The sequence below is a fragment of the Colobus angolensis genome, unplaced genomic scaffold, assembly GCF_000951035.1.
Source record: "Colobus angolensis palliatus isolate OR3802 unplaced genomic scaffold, Cang.pa_1.0 Scaffold314, whole genome shotgun sequence".
NCBI lineage: Eukaryota > Metazoa > Chordata > Mammalia > Primates > Cercopithecidae > Colobus > Colobus angolensis.
In genome coordinates this window covers 2132763-2147598 of record NW_012116422.1, presented here as the reverse complement: position 1 = coordinate 2147598, position 14836 = coordinate 2132763, and the positions used below count along the sequence as shown (strand labels likewise).

The window sequence follows — 14836 nt, the reverse complement described above, 5'->3', positions numbered from 1 at the left end:
CCACCATGGTGAACATAGCCAGTATCCTATGCAGCTTTGAGTGTCAACGCAGCACAATCCTGGTGGGCGCTTGCTGGACAGATGCTGGATGGGCAGAACCCTTCATTTGCTGGGCCTGCGATGGTGAGGGCTTGCCTGAGAACTTACCAAGAAAGAGCAGTGTCCTATCTGTAAAGACTGGACTGTGTTGGGGTACATGTTTGTGAGTGTGATATCCTCCACTGTACCTGCTCACAAGGTACAGTGCCAGCTTTTAAACATGCTTGGCCAGTAAAGATTGATCTGTACTGGGACAGGTCCACCTGTGTCTGTGGGAGCATTTTATGTGCATTACTTGGTGCTCCATTGAAAGACATCAGAAATAAAAGCAGAGGCAAGACTCCACTTAATGTACTTGCCATCAGTTAATTAAATTACTTTGAGTGGTTTGCCCCTCCCTCAAACATGCCTCCAGCACCAACTCAATTGCATTTCTACTTTTTACAATAAGGTTAGCAATTTGGGTAATTGTGGGTGCAACCAGAGATGAACGGCCCCTTGTTACCTCCCAGGAAACACTTGCTGCTCGTGGTTGAGTCAGTAGCCCACAAATAGGCAGGGCCCAGTGCTTCTCAGAACCCCTACGCGAGGGAGCAGGGCAGCGCCAGCCCCGCAGGGGTCCAAGCCCAATGTATACAAACACACAAAACACAGGCACACCTCCCCTACCTGAGGGAAGGAGGCGGCACAGCTTGCTAGTGAAGGGCGTGAGCCTGGGGTCTGCCACTTACTAGCTAGAACCTTGGAAAGTTACTAGTCTAGTAACCTTGACTGCTCTAAGCTCCCATTTCCCCTTCTGTGAAATGGAGATAAATAATAGGACCAGCCTCATAGGGTTCCAGTGAGGATTAAATGAGAATATGCATGTAAGGCTCTTCACGTATGGTATTCTATAAATGCTAACTATTATCACTGTCATTATCATTATTACTATTGTTGCCATCATTAATATTATTCCTGCTGCTGCTAAATAGCATTCTCAGCATCTTGCAGCCTGAGTCCTGACCAAGCAGCCAGCAACAGCCAGGTGAGGCTCCCCGGTCAGGCAGATAGGACCTTGGCATGCCCCCACTGCTGGCAGTGGGGACTGAAGTCTCACTGTCCACGTCAGCCTTGATTCACCCAGGGAGAGAGGCACTGACCCACCACCTCCAGCAAATCCAGAGCAGCTCTGGGTGAGCTGTTAGACTCCTCTGAGCCTGTGGAGAAAAAGCATGATGTCCTCCTTACATGGGTGTTTTTAGGCTGAAGTGTGTCAAGGACCCAGCTCAGTGCCTGGCACACAAGAGGTGCTCCTAAGCAGTAGCCCCACTCGGGACGGTGCGGAAAGCAACCCTTGGAAGAAATCAGGCTGAAGAAGGCTAGAGCCAGGTCATCGGGATTCACTTGCATTTTCGAAGCAAGAATTAGGGGAGAACAGCCCAGGACTGCAACATTGCTGCAGCAAAGATTCTGGGGTTGATGAGGCTCCCAGAGTCCCTCGGCCTGAGGTGTCTCAGCGACCGATGAAATACAGTCACCGGCATTGTAATCAGTGGTGATGCCCAAACACGCCTGCACAGGGGGAAGCTGATCGACCTTCAAAATCCAAGGCGGGGAGATCACAGAGCACGAAGGAGTGTGGGCCTCCTTTCTTTGTCGTTTGTATGAGACATCTTGATTGGCAACAAAATATTAATCACTTTTTCACTACTCTCTTAATGAGAAGCTTTCATGAGCAACAAAATATTAATTTGTCTTGTCTTATCTGTTAAGAATTCTGTTAATGAATTCAGTCACCGAGCTATTACAGAATGCCATTCTAATGACACATGTAATTAAACTTTTCTGACTTGCAAACATCAAGCATGCCTTGAGCATCAGAATAATATTTGACCAGAAAGTAAATGTACCCCTCTCGCCTGGAGCCAAGTAAGAAGGAGCCAGTCAGATTCTGCAGCGAGCAACGTTGCTCTCAGAAGTACTTATGAGTCATCCAATCGCGTGTGGCCCATCCAGGTGGCGTACATGGAGAGTCATCATTTGGGTTGACTCATTTGCTAAGTGCCTGAGAGTCACAAGCTCCGTACCAGAGTATAGAACAAAGACACTGTTTGCAGCCTCCAGGGAGGTGAGGTATCTGCTAACAACTGTTCTGGGGGCCACAGAAATGGAGCCCTTCTGACTGGGGCTTCAGGAGACAGGAATAAGTGAGTAAGAAAGAAGTGTATAGGGACAGATTGGGGCTAGAATATAAAGGTCCTTGAATGTTAACATTAAGAGTCTTAGCAATTGCCCTGTGGGCAGTGGGGAAGCACAGATGCTTGATGGGGGAGTGACATGGTCAGATGTGTGTGCTGCAAGAGTCTGGAGCGCCTTTTCCAGGCTAAGATTACACATGCATCCAAGAGGGAGTTCAAATAACAGAGGGCCCAGAAGTGAGGGGAGCCTTGTTGATGTTTTCCGAGTCTTCCTTCTCTCTAACTTCCCCAGCGGCACATCTGGAGTGCAGCAGTGCCCCAGAGTCCCCCTGGCTTCCACCCAAGGCTCCCCCGATGGAGCCTTGGCTCAACTGGGCTCAGTTCATGACGTCTTCACTTTGCCTTTTTTTTTTTTTTTTAAGACAGTAGGGTCTCTCTCTGTCACCCAGACTGGAGCACAGTGGCATGCTCTTGGCTCACTGTAGCCTCGACCTCCAGAGCTCAAGCAATCCTCCCACCTCAGCCTCCAGAGTAGCTGGGACCACAGGCACGCACCACCACACCTGGCTAATTTTTTTATTTTTTTGTGGAGAGGGCTGTTGCTATGTTGCCCAGGCTGGCCTCGAACTCCTGAGCTCAAGTGATCCTCCTGCCTCGACCTCCCAAAGTGCTGGGACTACAGGTATGAGCCACCATACCTGGCCTTTGCCTTCTTAAGGTTGTCAGGAAGTTCAGCCTGGGCCTGGACCTGGTATGTGTCCTAAGGACACCTGAGCCACTGCCTTGCAGGAGGCTTCAGCTTTACCCCCCAGCTTGCAGGAGGGAAAACAAGTCCACCACTGAGCAGAGGCTAGAATTATGGACGAATCGTGTAAGGCCCCCAAAGACAGGTACTCCCCAGCAGTTCAGCAGCACAGGGCACACCCTGCAGCCCCTCCTGGCAGTGGCTCTCTGGATTATGACGCCGCCTTCTGTTTGTTTGATGAGAAATCAGTAGTGTCTGCTCACGCTCATGTTCCCCAGAGCTAACAAGTGCAGCCTGTAATTTGTTTACTTCCTGGCTGACTGTGGGTTTTGTTACTGAAGCAGCTGTGTGTCTGGATATGCTTCTGACCTGGCCCTGTGCCCCGGCTCAGCTCAGTCCTTGAGGAGGCACAGCCCACTGCCCCTACCTCAGAAGCTAAGCGGGGGGGTGGCCACCAGCAGCACCCTGTGCTCTGCATGACCTGGGCCTGGGCCTGGCTGCCCCCAGGAGTGTGTCTGGTAGAAGGGGAGCCTTCACCCCCGGCCCCTGTTGTGGAGCCCCCACAGGGGACCCTTCCCTGGTGAGCTTCCCCTGCAGCCCCTGTCTCCTGGGGACTCAGGTCCAGGCTTTGGGGGCTGGGGTGAGACCCATCTCAGAAGCAGATCCACACATTCCCTCTCTACTCTGGCCCCCATTCTAGGTATTGGGAAATACCATTCTAGGTATTGGGGTTGGGAAGGATGGGGTGCTGCCTCACTTTCTGCAGAAGCAGAACATGCAAACCCATTCTGGGCCTCAGCCCTCTGCTTCTCTGACCACCCAGACTGCACAGCGGCCACTCAGGGAGGGGTGAAGTGACTGTCCCCAAACCTAGTCTGCATGTCCTCCCTCAACAATGTCACCCACCCTTTGTCTCGTAACTGTCTTCCTCACTGTCCCTTATGACCCTGAGGGCCAAGGAATAGGAACCCGCAGAAATAGGGATAGGGCATCCCAAAAGTCACAGGTAATGGCTGATGGGCTGGACCATCACAAGTGTTGTTGCCAGGGTTGTTACCATTCATACACGGTGCAGGCTCCGTGCCAGTCAGGTCATAAGCATCACCTCATCCCATACCCCTGCCCCGTGAGGCACGTGGGGTTAAGTCATTCAGAGGAGTGGAGAACTTGTCCATGGGCCTACAGCCGCCTACATGCCTTGGCCCAGAGCTCTCTGGGTTCCTTGCTTGTGGGACATAATACCTAGCCCCCAGCAATTCCAAGTCTTTGCTGTGGGGCTGTCTGTAGTTCCCAGGCCCCAGTGGAATGTATCAAATTGGATATGGGTCCCTGTGTGTGGAGCTCCTATTCTCACTGGCTGCTGGCCTCTGGCCCCAGCAAGGAAGGAAGCAATGTGCTCTGAGACCAGCACGTGGAATTGTTTAGCAAGATATTCTGAGGGAGAGAAAACGTTTTTCTATTGTATTCTTTAAAAAAAGAAAAAGAAAAAACAAAAAGGCCTACAACAAACTTGGTATATTTCAAATGACTTGAAAGAGCCACTCTTTTTTGTTTTGGGTTTGTTTGTTTTTTTTTCCGCTGAATCTCGCTATTTGGGGCTTTCAAATGTTGGCAGGCAGAGTACGGTGATAAAAGCAGAAAAACAAAACCCATTAGAAGAAAGTATTTGTGGCAGTGTTTGAAGGATATGTTAAAAAAGGTTCAGTTTTCTCCCCCTACCTAAATGGTATAAAACCAGGAACAAATAATTCTAATGAAGCGTATACTCTCAGCTAGCTCTTCTTTGGAAGTGAGTTATTAAAAAGACCAAAAGAAAATGATTTAGGAGCTCGTGACTCATTTAATTTTTATTGTCTTTATATGAACCAGTCATGAATTCATTGTAAAAAGATGAGAGGCGTTTGATTAGCATGGAGAGCTGTTTGCACCATGATAGACAGTGGTTGTAGGCTCTGCATTAAAATAATCTCATTAAATGCTTGGGTACATTTTGTTTTAAAATCTTAGAAAACACTACACTTGAAGCACTTAAAGGCTTTGGCCAATTCTCTGTAGCTTGTGTCAAAAACATCTGAACATCCAGTTCTTTTGAGTTTTGAATGAGTTCAAACCATTGGGAGTGTTGTCCAGAGCTCTCCAAGATACGGGGGCCGGGGCCTGTGGTACTCCAGCCTGTGGAACTTGTGGGGTGACTCTGCCCTGCCAAGTGTCTCCTCTGGCCTTTGCTTTCTCAGTGCCTCTTTCGAGGTCCTCTTTCTCCTTTTAGGGGAAAGACTTAAGGGAAGCCCTGGCCTCAGGGCTTGACTTGTACTCAGTGACCACTTCCGGCCCCATCTCCAAGGTACAGGGTCCTTCAGGAAGGTTCTGATTCAGCTTCTATGCCCTGAGTGCAGAGCCCAGGAACTCCCCACAGAGTCTCTTCCTCACTGCCTCCCTACAGAGGCCCAGCCAATGAAGGAGGCCAATTGGTGCCTCTCTTGGCCACTACAGATTGGAGACCACCCCTCCAAGGGCACTCTCCGCACTGAGCAAGGACAAGGGAGTCATCAGGAGGCCCTGCAGCCCCGGAGCCATGCCCAAGCACTGCTCTTCCTGGGCTCCCCTTCCCCAGCCCCATGCAGCGGAGCTCACATTCAGCCTGTTTCAGGTTTTGTCTACAGCAAACAAGACTGCAGTAAACATCCTTATACACACCTCTTTGCACATGTGTGTAAGTTGACATGTAAGATAAGTTCTTGGAAGTGGTGCATTTTCAGTTTTGATGGATTTTGCCAAATCTCCCTCCAAAATAGGTGCACCAGTCTACGCCCTCTCCAGCAACGTGTGAGAGTTTTGAACACCGTGTCAGGAGAAAATTCCTAACTGAAAGTCGTCTTGGTCCCCGAAATGAGCCTTAAAAGGAAATTTACTTAAATCCTCTCTGGAGTGTCTCAAGGACAGGAATCAGCTGTCATGGCTGTGAGTGTGGTCCAGGTTAGAGTCAGGAGCTGGAACCCTTGGTAGAGACTGCTCGGCCTGGGGATTCATGATCCAAGGGTCCCCAGGAAGAGGGTTGCCGGTTTTCCAAAGGAAAGCAGTGGGTATGAGGTGGTCTGGAACTTCAGATGACTGCTGCAGTGCAGTCTAGAACCTGAGTCCCTTCCCGCCCCAGCTGGGGATGCCAGGCTAGTTAGCCAAGGAGCCAAAGCCCCATTCAAGGGCTCAGGCCTGCACCTCACCAGAGGGCCCCTTAGCTGCCACCCCTACTACATAACAGTCTGGAGTCCTGGCAGGTCAAGAGGTATTTGCCCTCTGGCCTCTACGGGTGGACAAGTGGAGGGTTCAGAGCAATGTCTGTGGCATGAGCCTTCTGTAGCAGGTGCCTGGGCACCTGTGTATACCCAGATAATCAGGTTTGTCCCTCTATGCAATTCCAGCACACATACCACTAGGTCAGAACTTCCCTATTTGAGTTTTTGAGCCAACTGAAGTTGGCTCTTCCACAGAAGACGCCCTCACTTCTGACATAAACTGAAAGTCAGGTTGTTCCCAAAACCACCCTAGGGTTCAACAGTTTGCTGGAAAAACTCACAAACTCATTGTAAGTGTTATACTCACAGTTAAAGTTGAATACAGCAGAGTACAGATTAAAGTCAGCCAAGTGACGAAGCCCACAGGGCAGAGCCCAGGAGGGCTCTGAACGTGGAACCTCTGTTCTCCTCTCCCAGTGGAGTCATAGACACGTCACTGTCACGGCATCAGTTTCCCAGAGAAGCTCACCCAGGCCTCGGTGTCCAAAGTTTTTGCTGGAGCTCATTCAAATACTGCCCACGTGACTGCCCCCTCGTCCCCAGCCCCTCCAGAGGCAGAACTGATACTACCTGGCCCAAAGACCCCAGGCAAATAAAGAGACCCCTATGAGGCATGACATTCTAGAGCCTAGAGATTGCCTCCCTGTAGCCAAAGAGGGCAAGGCCAGACCTCCCTGGGTAATATGAATTCTTCACTATTCTTCCTCTCAGGGCTCCCCAGAAGGTAACATGCTAGGCTAACACACCTCCCTGAAGTCAGCAAATATTCATTGAGCTCCAGTTATGTACAGGAACCATATGACATGCTGAGGATAATACAGTCATGCACAAAGAGATGAGTCATCCTCAAGAGATGACGGCCTCCCCTTTGGCACCCACGGTCAGAAGGAGAGACTGACCGCACACACCAGAGGACACCCAAGTCAGCCGGGGACCACACATGCCCTGAGCCTTGGAGGAACCAGGTGCTCTCCCCACAGTGGCTTCTCTCATGCCTCCAACTCCCTCTTCCAGACCTGAACCTGGGAACGGGCAGGAGGACAGTCCAGTCCGAGTTGTTCACACTGAATGCAGCTGCCCACAACAGCCCTCTTCCAGGGGGCTCAGTCAGCTACTTAGAGACTGCTCCAAGTTGCAGAGACTTCTTTTTCTTGAGAGGACTCTGAGAAAGAGGATGGTTCTACAGGTCTTTGCAGGATGGCAAGTCCATCCTGTGAGGGACTGGAAGGAAGTGAATGGCGTTGTAACCTCAGTGTTGGTCACGGAGCTCAGCACTAGAGAGCCAGTGTGTTGGTACGTGTGTGCACTCATGCATGTACATCATGTGTGCCACGTATCCATGTAGATGTTTGAGTGTGCTCCTTCCCCCGTGTGTGCGTTCGCATGTACTGCCTGTGTCCATGTGGATGCCTGTGTGTGCTCACCCACATGTGCATGCTGTCCTGGCTTGGTCTGGATAAGGGCCAGGCAAGTCTAGATGTGTTTGAGGAATGGCCATCACCAAGGCACTACATGTCACTCTGTGTTTAGGTTCGCTGCATTCGACTGGGCAGTGAGATGCTACAGTTAGTGGCATTCTAGCAGCCAGAATTGAAGGATTGTGGGGGGAGAGACCCCCTCTTTACTCCCTCCTCCCACAAAGAGAGCCAGGGGTGCTCCTGAGGAGGGCAACCTTGGAAAAGCTCTGAATAATTGTTTCTAAACTGAGTCTGAACTTGTAACGTTGACAGTATCATTAACCTAAACTCTAATATCACTCTGGAGTCCTTGCGTTGAACATTTAGTCACTAAATATTCAGTATTGATGGCTCATTTCCATATTGCTTATACCTGACTCCCATGGATCACTGTGATAACATCCCCCATCTCATCTCTGTTTAACTATTGTTTAATACTTAAGTCTCATTTAATTGTGTTCTTTATTAAGGGCAGATACTTAGAAAATTGCTTTTTAAGAGGCAAGAACCAGGTCTTTAAAATCATCTCTTTCCCAAAAAACAGATATGCATCAATACAAAGAATAGTCTAATCTGACATCTGTTTATTTCTGTAAGGAACCTTGATTTTGCTAATACAGTTCTATGCATCAGAGCAAAAAAAACAAAAAAAAAGCCATCCATAAAGAGACAAGTACAGAGATGCAATCAAGCGTTGATAGCAGTATTCAGATGCATCTCAAAGAACATTCAGCAGAGGAAGGATTGCAGGCTTAGTTTTATGTAGCTTCTTATAAATCAATTGTTAAAGTAATTTTCTCACATCCAACGAGGTAAATTTGATTTCTGTGGCCGGTATTCATATCCAGAAAACAATATGCACTTTGTTCTATAATTATATGATGCCTATCATTTTCACCCAGAGACGTTATTTTACTTACTACAGAGTCAGCTTCTCCCCCGAGCTGAAGCCACAGGCAGGTGATGCTTAGGTGCTCACAGAAGAGCCGTAACACACCCGGCAGCCCCTCAAGTCCTCCAAGGGCTGACACACACCTCTTAGCACCTGAGTGATTGCCCAAGCGTTAAGTCTGTGCTCCTGGGGAGCGGGAATTTGTACTTGGTAAGCAAGAGAAAACCAGACGGCGAGGTTCAATGACTATGTTGGAGGCACGGCACAAGTCATCAGTAGAGGGTGGGAATCCATGCGTGATGGGCTTTTCCAGCTCTTCCTGCTGCTCTGAGCTTTGGTCAATTCCAGCGTGCCCCAGCCTGATGAGCGCAAAAGAGCCTCTAGTTCTCCCGAGGGCTGCAGGATGGAGAAGGGGACAAGTGGGGAAGTGGGGACGAGACTTGAGACCAGTGCTCTGCTCTTCCCACCAGCTGCCTCATTTTGAGCCTGTGTGGCTGGGTAACATGTGAGTGGATGGGAAGGCAGGTGGGCACCTCGGCTGTCAAACTGAAAGAATCCCCACCAAAAGCCTAGCTCAGTGCCCTGTGCAGTCCACTCCACAGCTGTTTTTTGAGGGCCCACTGTGCACCAGGACTGTGCCACGCACACAGGGCACAAGCCTCCCTGCCCTCCTCTGCAGAGCTCACATTCTGCAGGGGAAGACAGACAGCAAACTAGGTAAGTACAGAAAGCAGCAGGCGGCACAGCAGTGGGTCCACAGCAGGCGCCAAGCAGGGTGTGGGGCAGAGGTTAGGCTCCAGAGATGGGGCTGCCAGACAAGGTTGGAGCAGACTTGCCGGAGAGGGAGCCAGACAGACAGCCCGGGAGGAGGAGAGCATGTCTGGCACTCTAGAGCAACAGCAAGGGGAGCGTGCGAGCGGACAGGGTCTGAGAGGGGCTGGCCACCAGCAAACAAGGCTCTGAGTATGAAGGGCATGATGCATCTGCCTCAGGGCAGAGGCTGCGGGCTGGAAGCCGGGGTCCCTGGCATCCCCCGGGAAGGTGGCGACTGGCCAGAGCAGGAACCGTGGAGGTGGTGAGAGAAGGCCCCACTCTGAATGAATCTGCAAGGAGAGCCTAGTGCCTCAGCCCCTGGGGAACTGGGCTTTTGTTTTGTTCTCTGGATTGGGGTTTTCAGGGTTTTTTTCCTGAGGATTAAATACATACAAGGTGATGTGTAAGTTCCCAGCACAAGGTAACCTCTTGAAGACCATATGTTGGTATTCATGGGTATCATCCTGAGGTCGATATCTGGGAACAGTGGCCTTGAGGCAGCCCTCGGAGCCCAGGGCCCATCTCAACCTGAGGAATGTGGTGGTGCTGATGAGTAAGCAACACCATACGGGTGGTGATGAGGGCAGGGCCTGCCAGGGCCTGAGACCAGCTTCAAGGGCTGTCATGAGAAGGGGCTATGGGTGTGAAGGCTCAGGAAGGCAGTTGAGGGAAAATGCCAGCAGGTCCACAGTGCTAGGCTTCCTGCAAGCAGTTCTGGTTTTTGCCTTCTGGGATGGTGTCTACCCTGGGACCCATCTGGGACCCCAGGCACCAACTATAGACATGCCAGGGATTGGAGTTACCCACTTTCTACAGAGAGCCCTCATCAGGTTGGGCCTTGGCTACCAAACATCTCCCAGGATATGGTGCTCAGAACTGATGGTACAGAGAAGGCCTGCCAACTGGGGCGCTGAGGAGTTTCCAAGCCCTGCCACCCTTTTCCCTGTGAAATGGCTGTACCATCGCAGGATGCCGTCCCGCCGCTGAGACTCCAAGCTAAACAGATTTTCCTCTAGTCTTAGGTATTGACCCAGGAAACAGCTTAGACTAGAAATAAGTCGGCCCCAGAACTGACTAGTCATTAACTTTTCATAAGCAACTCAGGTGTGAACCTTTTACGACTCTGTTATGATGCAGGACAAATCAGCTATCTGATGTTTTATTTTATCATGGAGGCTTCCGCAGAATGGTAGAAAAAGGCTCTTTGAAGCAGAGAAATGTTTCACAGCAAACTCTCAGGGTTCCCGCAGCCCTCTGCAACATTTTACTTCTTTGGGAGCACTGCTAGGAGTTTTTCTCCTGACATTGCAAGCAGGCTGCATGTGCCCACCATCTACCTTCCTGCCTTTGCCCTACCCCAAGCTTCACTCTGGGCCGGCACCCCTTCATCCAGCTAATTAGCTAGAAAGTGTCTTTTTTTTTTTTTTTTTTTTGAGGTGGGGTATCGCTCTGTCACCCAGGCTGGAGTGCAGTGGTGCGATCTCAGCTCACTGCAACCTCCACCTCCCGGGTTCAAGCGATTCTCCTACCTCAGCCTCCTGAGCAGCTGGGACTACAGGCACCCGCGTCCATGCCCAGCTAATTTTTGTTGTTGTTGTGGTATTTTTAGTAGAGACAGGGTTTCACCATGTTGGCCAGGCTGGTCTCAAACTCCTGACCTCAAGTGATCCGCCCGCCTGGGCCTCTGGAAGTGTTGGGATTACAGGCATGAGCCACCGTGCCCATCCCAGAAAGTGTCTTTAAGGGGTTTCGGGACCACTGTGGCCGGGCCCTCTGGAATGTGAGCAAGAGAGAACATTGGCGTTTTAGGGACAGGAGCTCACATGAATATCAGCGGAAGACCCAGGGAGCTGACCTCAGCTGCTCTTAGCCCTCATGCCACCATGGCCTTCTCTCCTGCCTCCAGTGTGCTTCTGTGGGAAAAGGGAGCTCAGACAGGGCCAGAGAATGGCAGGAGGATGATTTGGTGTTTACTCCAGGAGGTCAAGAGGAGTTTTACATCTTCTGCTAATAATAACAAGAAAAATAACATCCCCCATGTATATCATGCACCCCACATTCAAAAATACATTCACATGCATTTTCTCACTGGATCTCCTAACACCACATAAGGCAGACAGACCATATATATTGTCCACAACTTACAGGTGGAGAAGCCAGGGCCCCGAGAGACTGGGTACGCTGGTCAATGGCAGAGCTCAAGCTAAATCCTGGATCTCCTGAGTTCCCATCACTCCCTGCCGATGACAGTGTACAGCCCCCTTGCTCATCAGTGAGCCTGGGCCTTCTCTGTACCATCAGTTCTGAGCACCATATCCTGGGAGATGTTTGGTAGCCAAGGCCCAACCTGATGAGGGCTCTCTGTAGAAAGTAGGTAACTCCAATCCCTGGCATGTCTATAGTTGGTGCCTGGAAGGGCCAGCATTGGGCACAGGTCTGCAAAAGGGAAGGAAGCTGACTGGGCAAGTGCTTGGTGCCCAGTGCTCATCAGGGAACTCTGATGCAGCCAAAAGCCCCTCCTTCCCATCCCTCCCCTATGTACTGGCCCAATAAGACCCCATCGTGTGAGGCTGCAGAGATAACAGTGCTGAGGCTTATTAAGCCATTTCCTGTGGAACCCGTGGGCTTCTGCCCTTCCTCGTGCTCTCTGATGTTCCTGCCCTGTTTTTTTCGTTTGCCCCATTTTCCCCTTAGTTCTATTTCCCTTCCCTTGGGTTACCAAGATCTCTGCAAGCAGCCTGAAATCATTCTGGGATTGAGGTGGGATCTAAACCACAGGCAGGCCAACTGCAGCCCATGGGCCAAATCCAGGCCACCAACTTTAAATAAAACTTCAGTGGAACACAGCCACGTTCATTGATTTATGTCACGAAGGCTATTTTCATGCTGTAATGGCGGAGTTGGGTATTTGGCAGAAACTGTGTTACCCATGAAGCCAAAAATACCTGCTCGCTGGCCCCTTAAGAAAATCGGCTAAGCCCTGCTCTCAACAAGGCCTGGCCTCCAGACACAGAGCTGTTCATCAGGTGAGCAAGATCCCTGAGAAACAAGCATGCAGCAGCTAAATGGGGCACACGCGGGCCTAGCTGCTTGAAATTGAGAGGGCCTGAGAAACAAGCATGCAGCAGCTAAATGGGGGCACACGCGGGCCTAGCTGCTTGAAATTGAGAGGGCATGTGCTTTGGGAAGGATTCAAACCAGGCCTCGTGGAGGAGATACCAGGTACACAAGGCCTTAAACAGATGCAGGGCTCTGGGCCCACCATGTGAAGACAAGATAGGGTTGCTGCTGCCCGGGATGGCTCACCCCTGCAGACAGTTCTTGCTGAGCAAGGGCCAGGCAGAAAGGAACTCTCTCCCAGCTGCAGGACTTCTGGAAAACCAGGAGACAGCTAGAGTTTCCAGCCTGTTCAATCAAGAGGCCGGTCTCATCGTCGTCTTTGCCCTGTGCAGGACTTCGGAGAGGATGATTCCCTGTACATCACCAAGGTGACCACCATCCACATGGGCAATTACACCTGCCATGCTTCCGGCCACGAGCAGCTGTTCCAGACCCACGTCCTGCAGGTGAATGGTTAGTAAATGGCTCCATGCATGTTGTCCCCTCAAAGCCTCCCCAAACTGCTGCTCAGATCAACCCTCGCGCCCTCCTGTATTCTGTCTTCTTAAAGAAATATCTAACCTCAAAATATCTCATCTCACTTATAAGTAAAGGGGAACTGTGTGGAAAGGGCAGAGTCTGTTGACCAATTTTCCTATTTGGCTCCAACCAAAGCCTCCACAGATGAAACAAATCCAAGTGCCATGGCGTGAGCCATTCAGGCCAGTCACGCTCGGCAGCTGGGGCTCCCACAGACCACGTGGAGTGTGGAGCGTGCCCCTTAGGCAACACGGTGCTGATGAGCCGCTGTGGCCTCTGGATCCCGTGAGAGCAGAAACTGAAACCCACCACTCCTTCCAGGTGGTATGGAACCATATCACTTGTTCAATTAGGAGCCTCTATTTCCTCCGACAAGGGCTTGTGTCCATCTCCCTCCCCAGGAGGCCCAGTGAGCCTCATCTTAGACAAGCCAGGACAGAAACTGAGGCTTGGAAGCTTTTCCTTGATTCTCACAGGCCTCTGTGTTGCCAGGAGTCCCAGAAACGGAAGAATTCACTGCCTCCTAATTACAGCAGCCAGGGTTTTCCCAGCACTTGCCTTGGTCAGTCCCTGTAATCAGCCCTTCACATAGACCTTCCCATCCACGTATCTTAATCCACTTCATGGATGATTTGCTAAAAAAGGTCACTTGCTTGGGGTCACACAACTGCTGGGTGTTGCTCTGGATCCAAACCCTATACTCTGACCTCTAGGTCACACTGCTGGCTGTCTTAACCTGGTCTGATGAAATAGAGTACGTATATAATGCTTGGGAGATGCCTGGCAGAGGATGTAGTTCAAAGTCCAAGGTAGGGCAGACACGGGGGTGATTGTTGGTGTAGCTCAAGCCAAATTTAGCTATAGTTGGTGCACACAGATGGTCAGAGCTGGTGGCCCCACAGAGAGCCTCCTTCCCATTATATAGATTGGGAAATCAAGACCCAGAGAAAATGTTCAAGCCAAGAATAGAATAGAGGCCGCTTCTCCCTGGAGCTGCCACACTGCCAGCAGTGGGGGCAGGATCCCATGCACAGGCGAGGCCGCCAACTTCTGGGACTTCCCCTTCCATGACTCTGCCCTGACTCAGTTGACTAAAGAAACCATTTCAGGCAACTACTTCCTCTTTCAAATTATTAGTATAATTTGCTCATGGCCCAGACCTCCCAGAGCTGTGGCCCGAGCACTGACAATGATTTATAACTTTGGGTAAACCTCTTGCATTTTTTTCATAGGAAGGCAAAAGAACGTCAGACATAAATGATTAATCCATTAAATTAAAAACACTCTCGACCTCCCCACAGTTCAGACAAGCCACGATTGATTCCCAAAAACACAATAATAACCTCCTGAATCTGTTTATTACTCCCGCATGCTACTTTCGTGATTGTGCCTCCTACTTAAGGATGTATTTACGCTGCCTTTTACATTGGGAATGGTCGGTGTTTCCCAAAGACAGTGGGCCTTTGTGTTATGGATGCAAATGTTTTCACTTGAAGATTTTCAAATTTAAGAGAAAATGAGGCTGGTGTGGTGGCTCACGCCTAAAATCACAGCACTTTGGGAGGTTGAGGCTGGATCGCTTGAGCCCAAGAGTTCAAGCCTAGCCTGGCCAACATGGTGAAACCCTGTCTCTACAAAAAATACAAAAATTACCCATGTGTGGTGGCATGTGCCTGTAATCCCAGCTACTTGGGAGGCTGAGGCATGAGAATCGCTTGAACCCAGGAGGTGAAGTTTGCAATGACCTGAGACAGCACTGCTGCACTCCAGCCTGGGCGACA

General features: G+C 50.5%; 1 protein-coding gene across 1 annotated transcript in view; it reads left to right on the top strand.

Annotated features, from left to right (window-relative positions):
• The window catches only part of FSTL4 (follistatin-like 4), a 662587-nt gene that overhangs the window by 610723 nt on the left and 37028 nt on the right, over positions 1–14836 (top strand). Inside the window, exon 8 of the mRNA XM_011951100.1 lies at positions 12869–12989. Coding sequence (XP_011806490.1) covers positions 12869–12989 — 121 coding nt within the window. The remainder of the gene's footprint in view (positions 1–12868; positions 12990–14836) is intronic.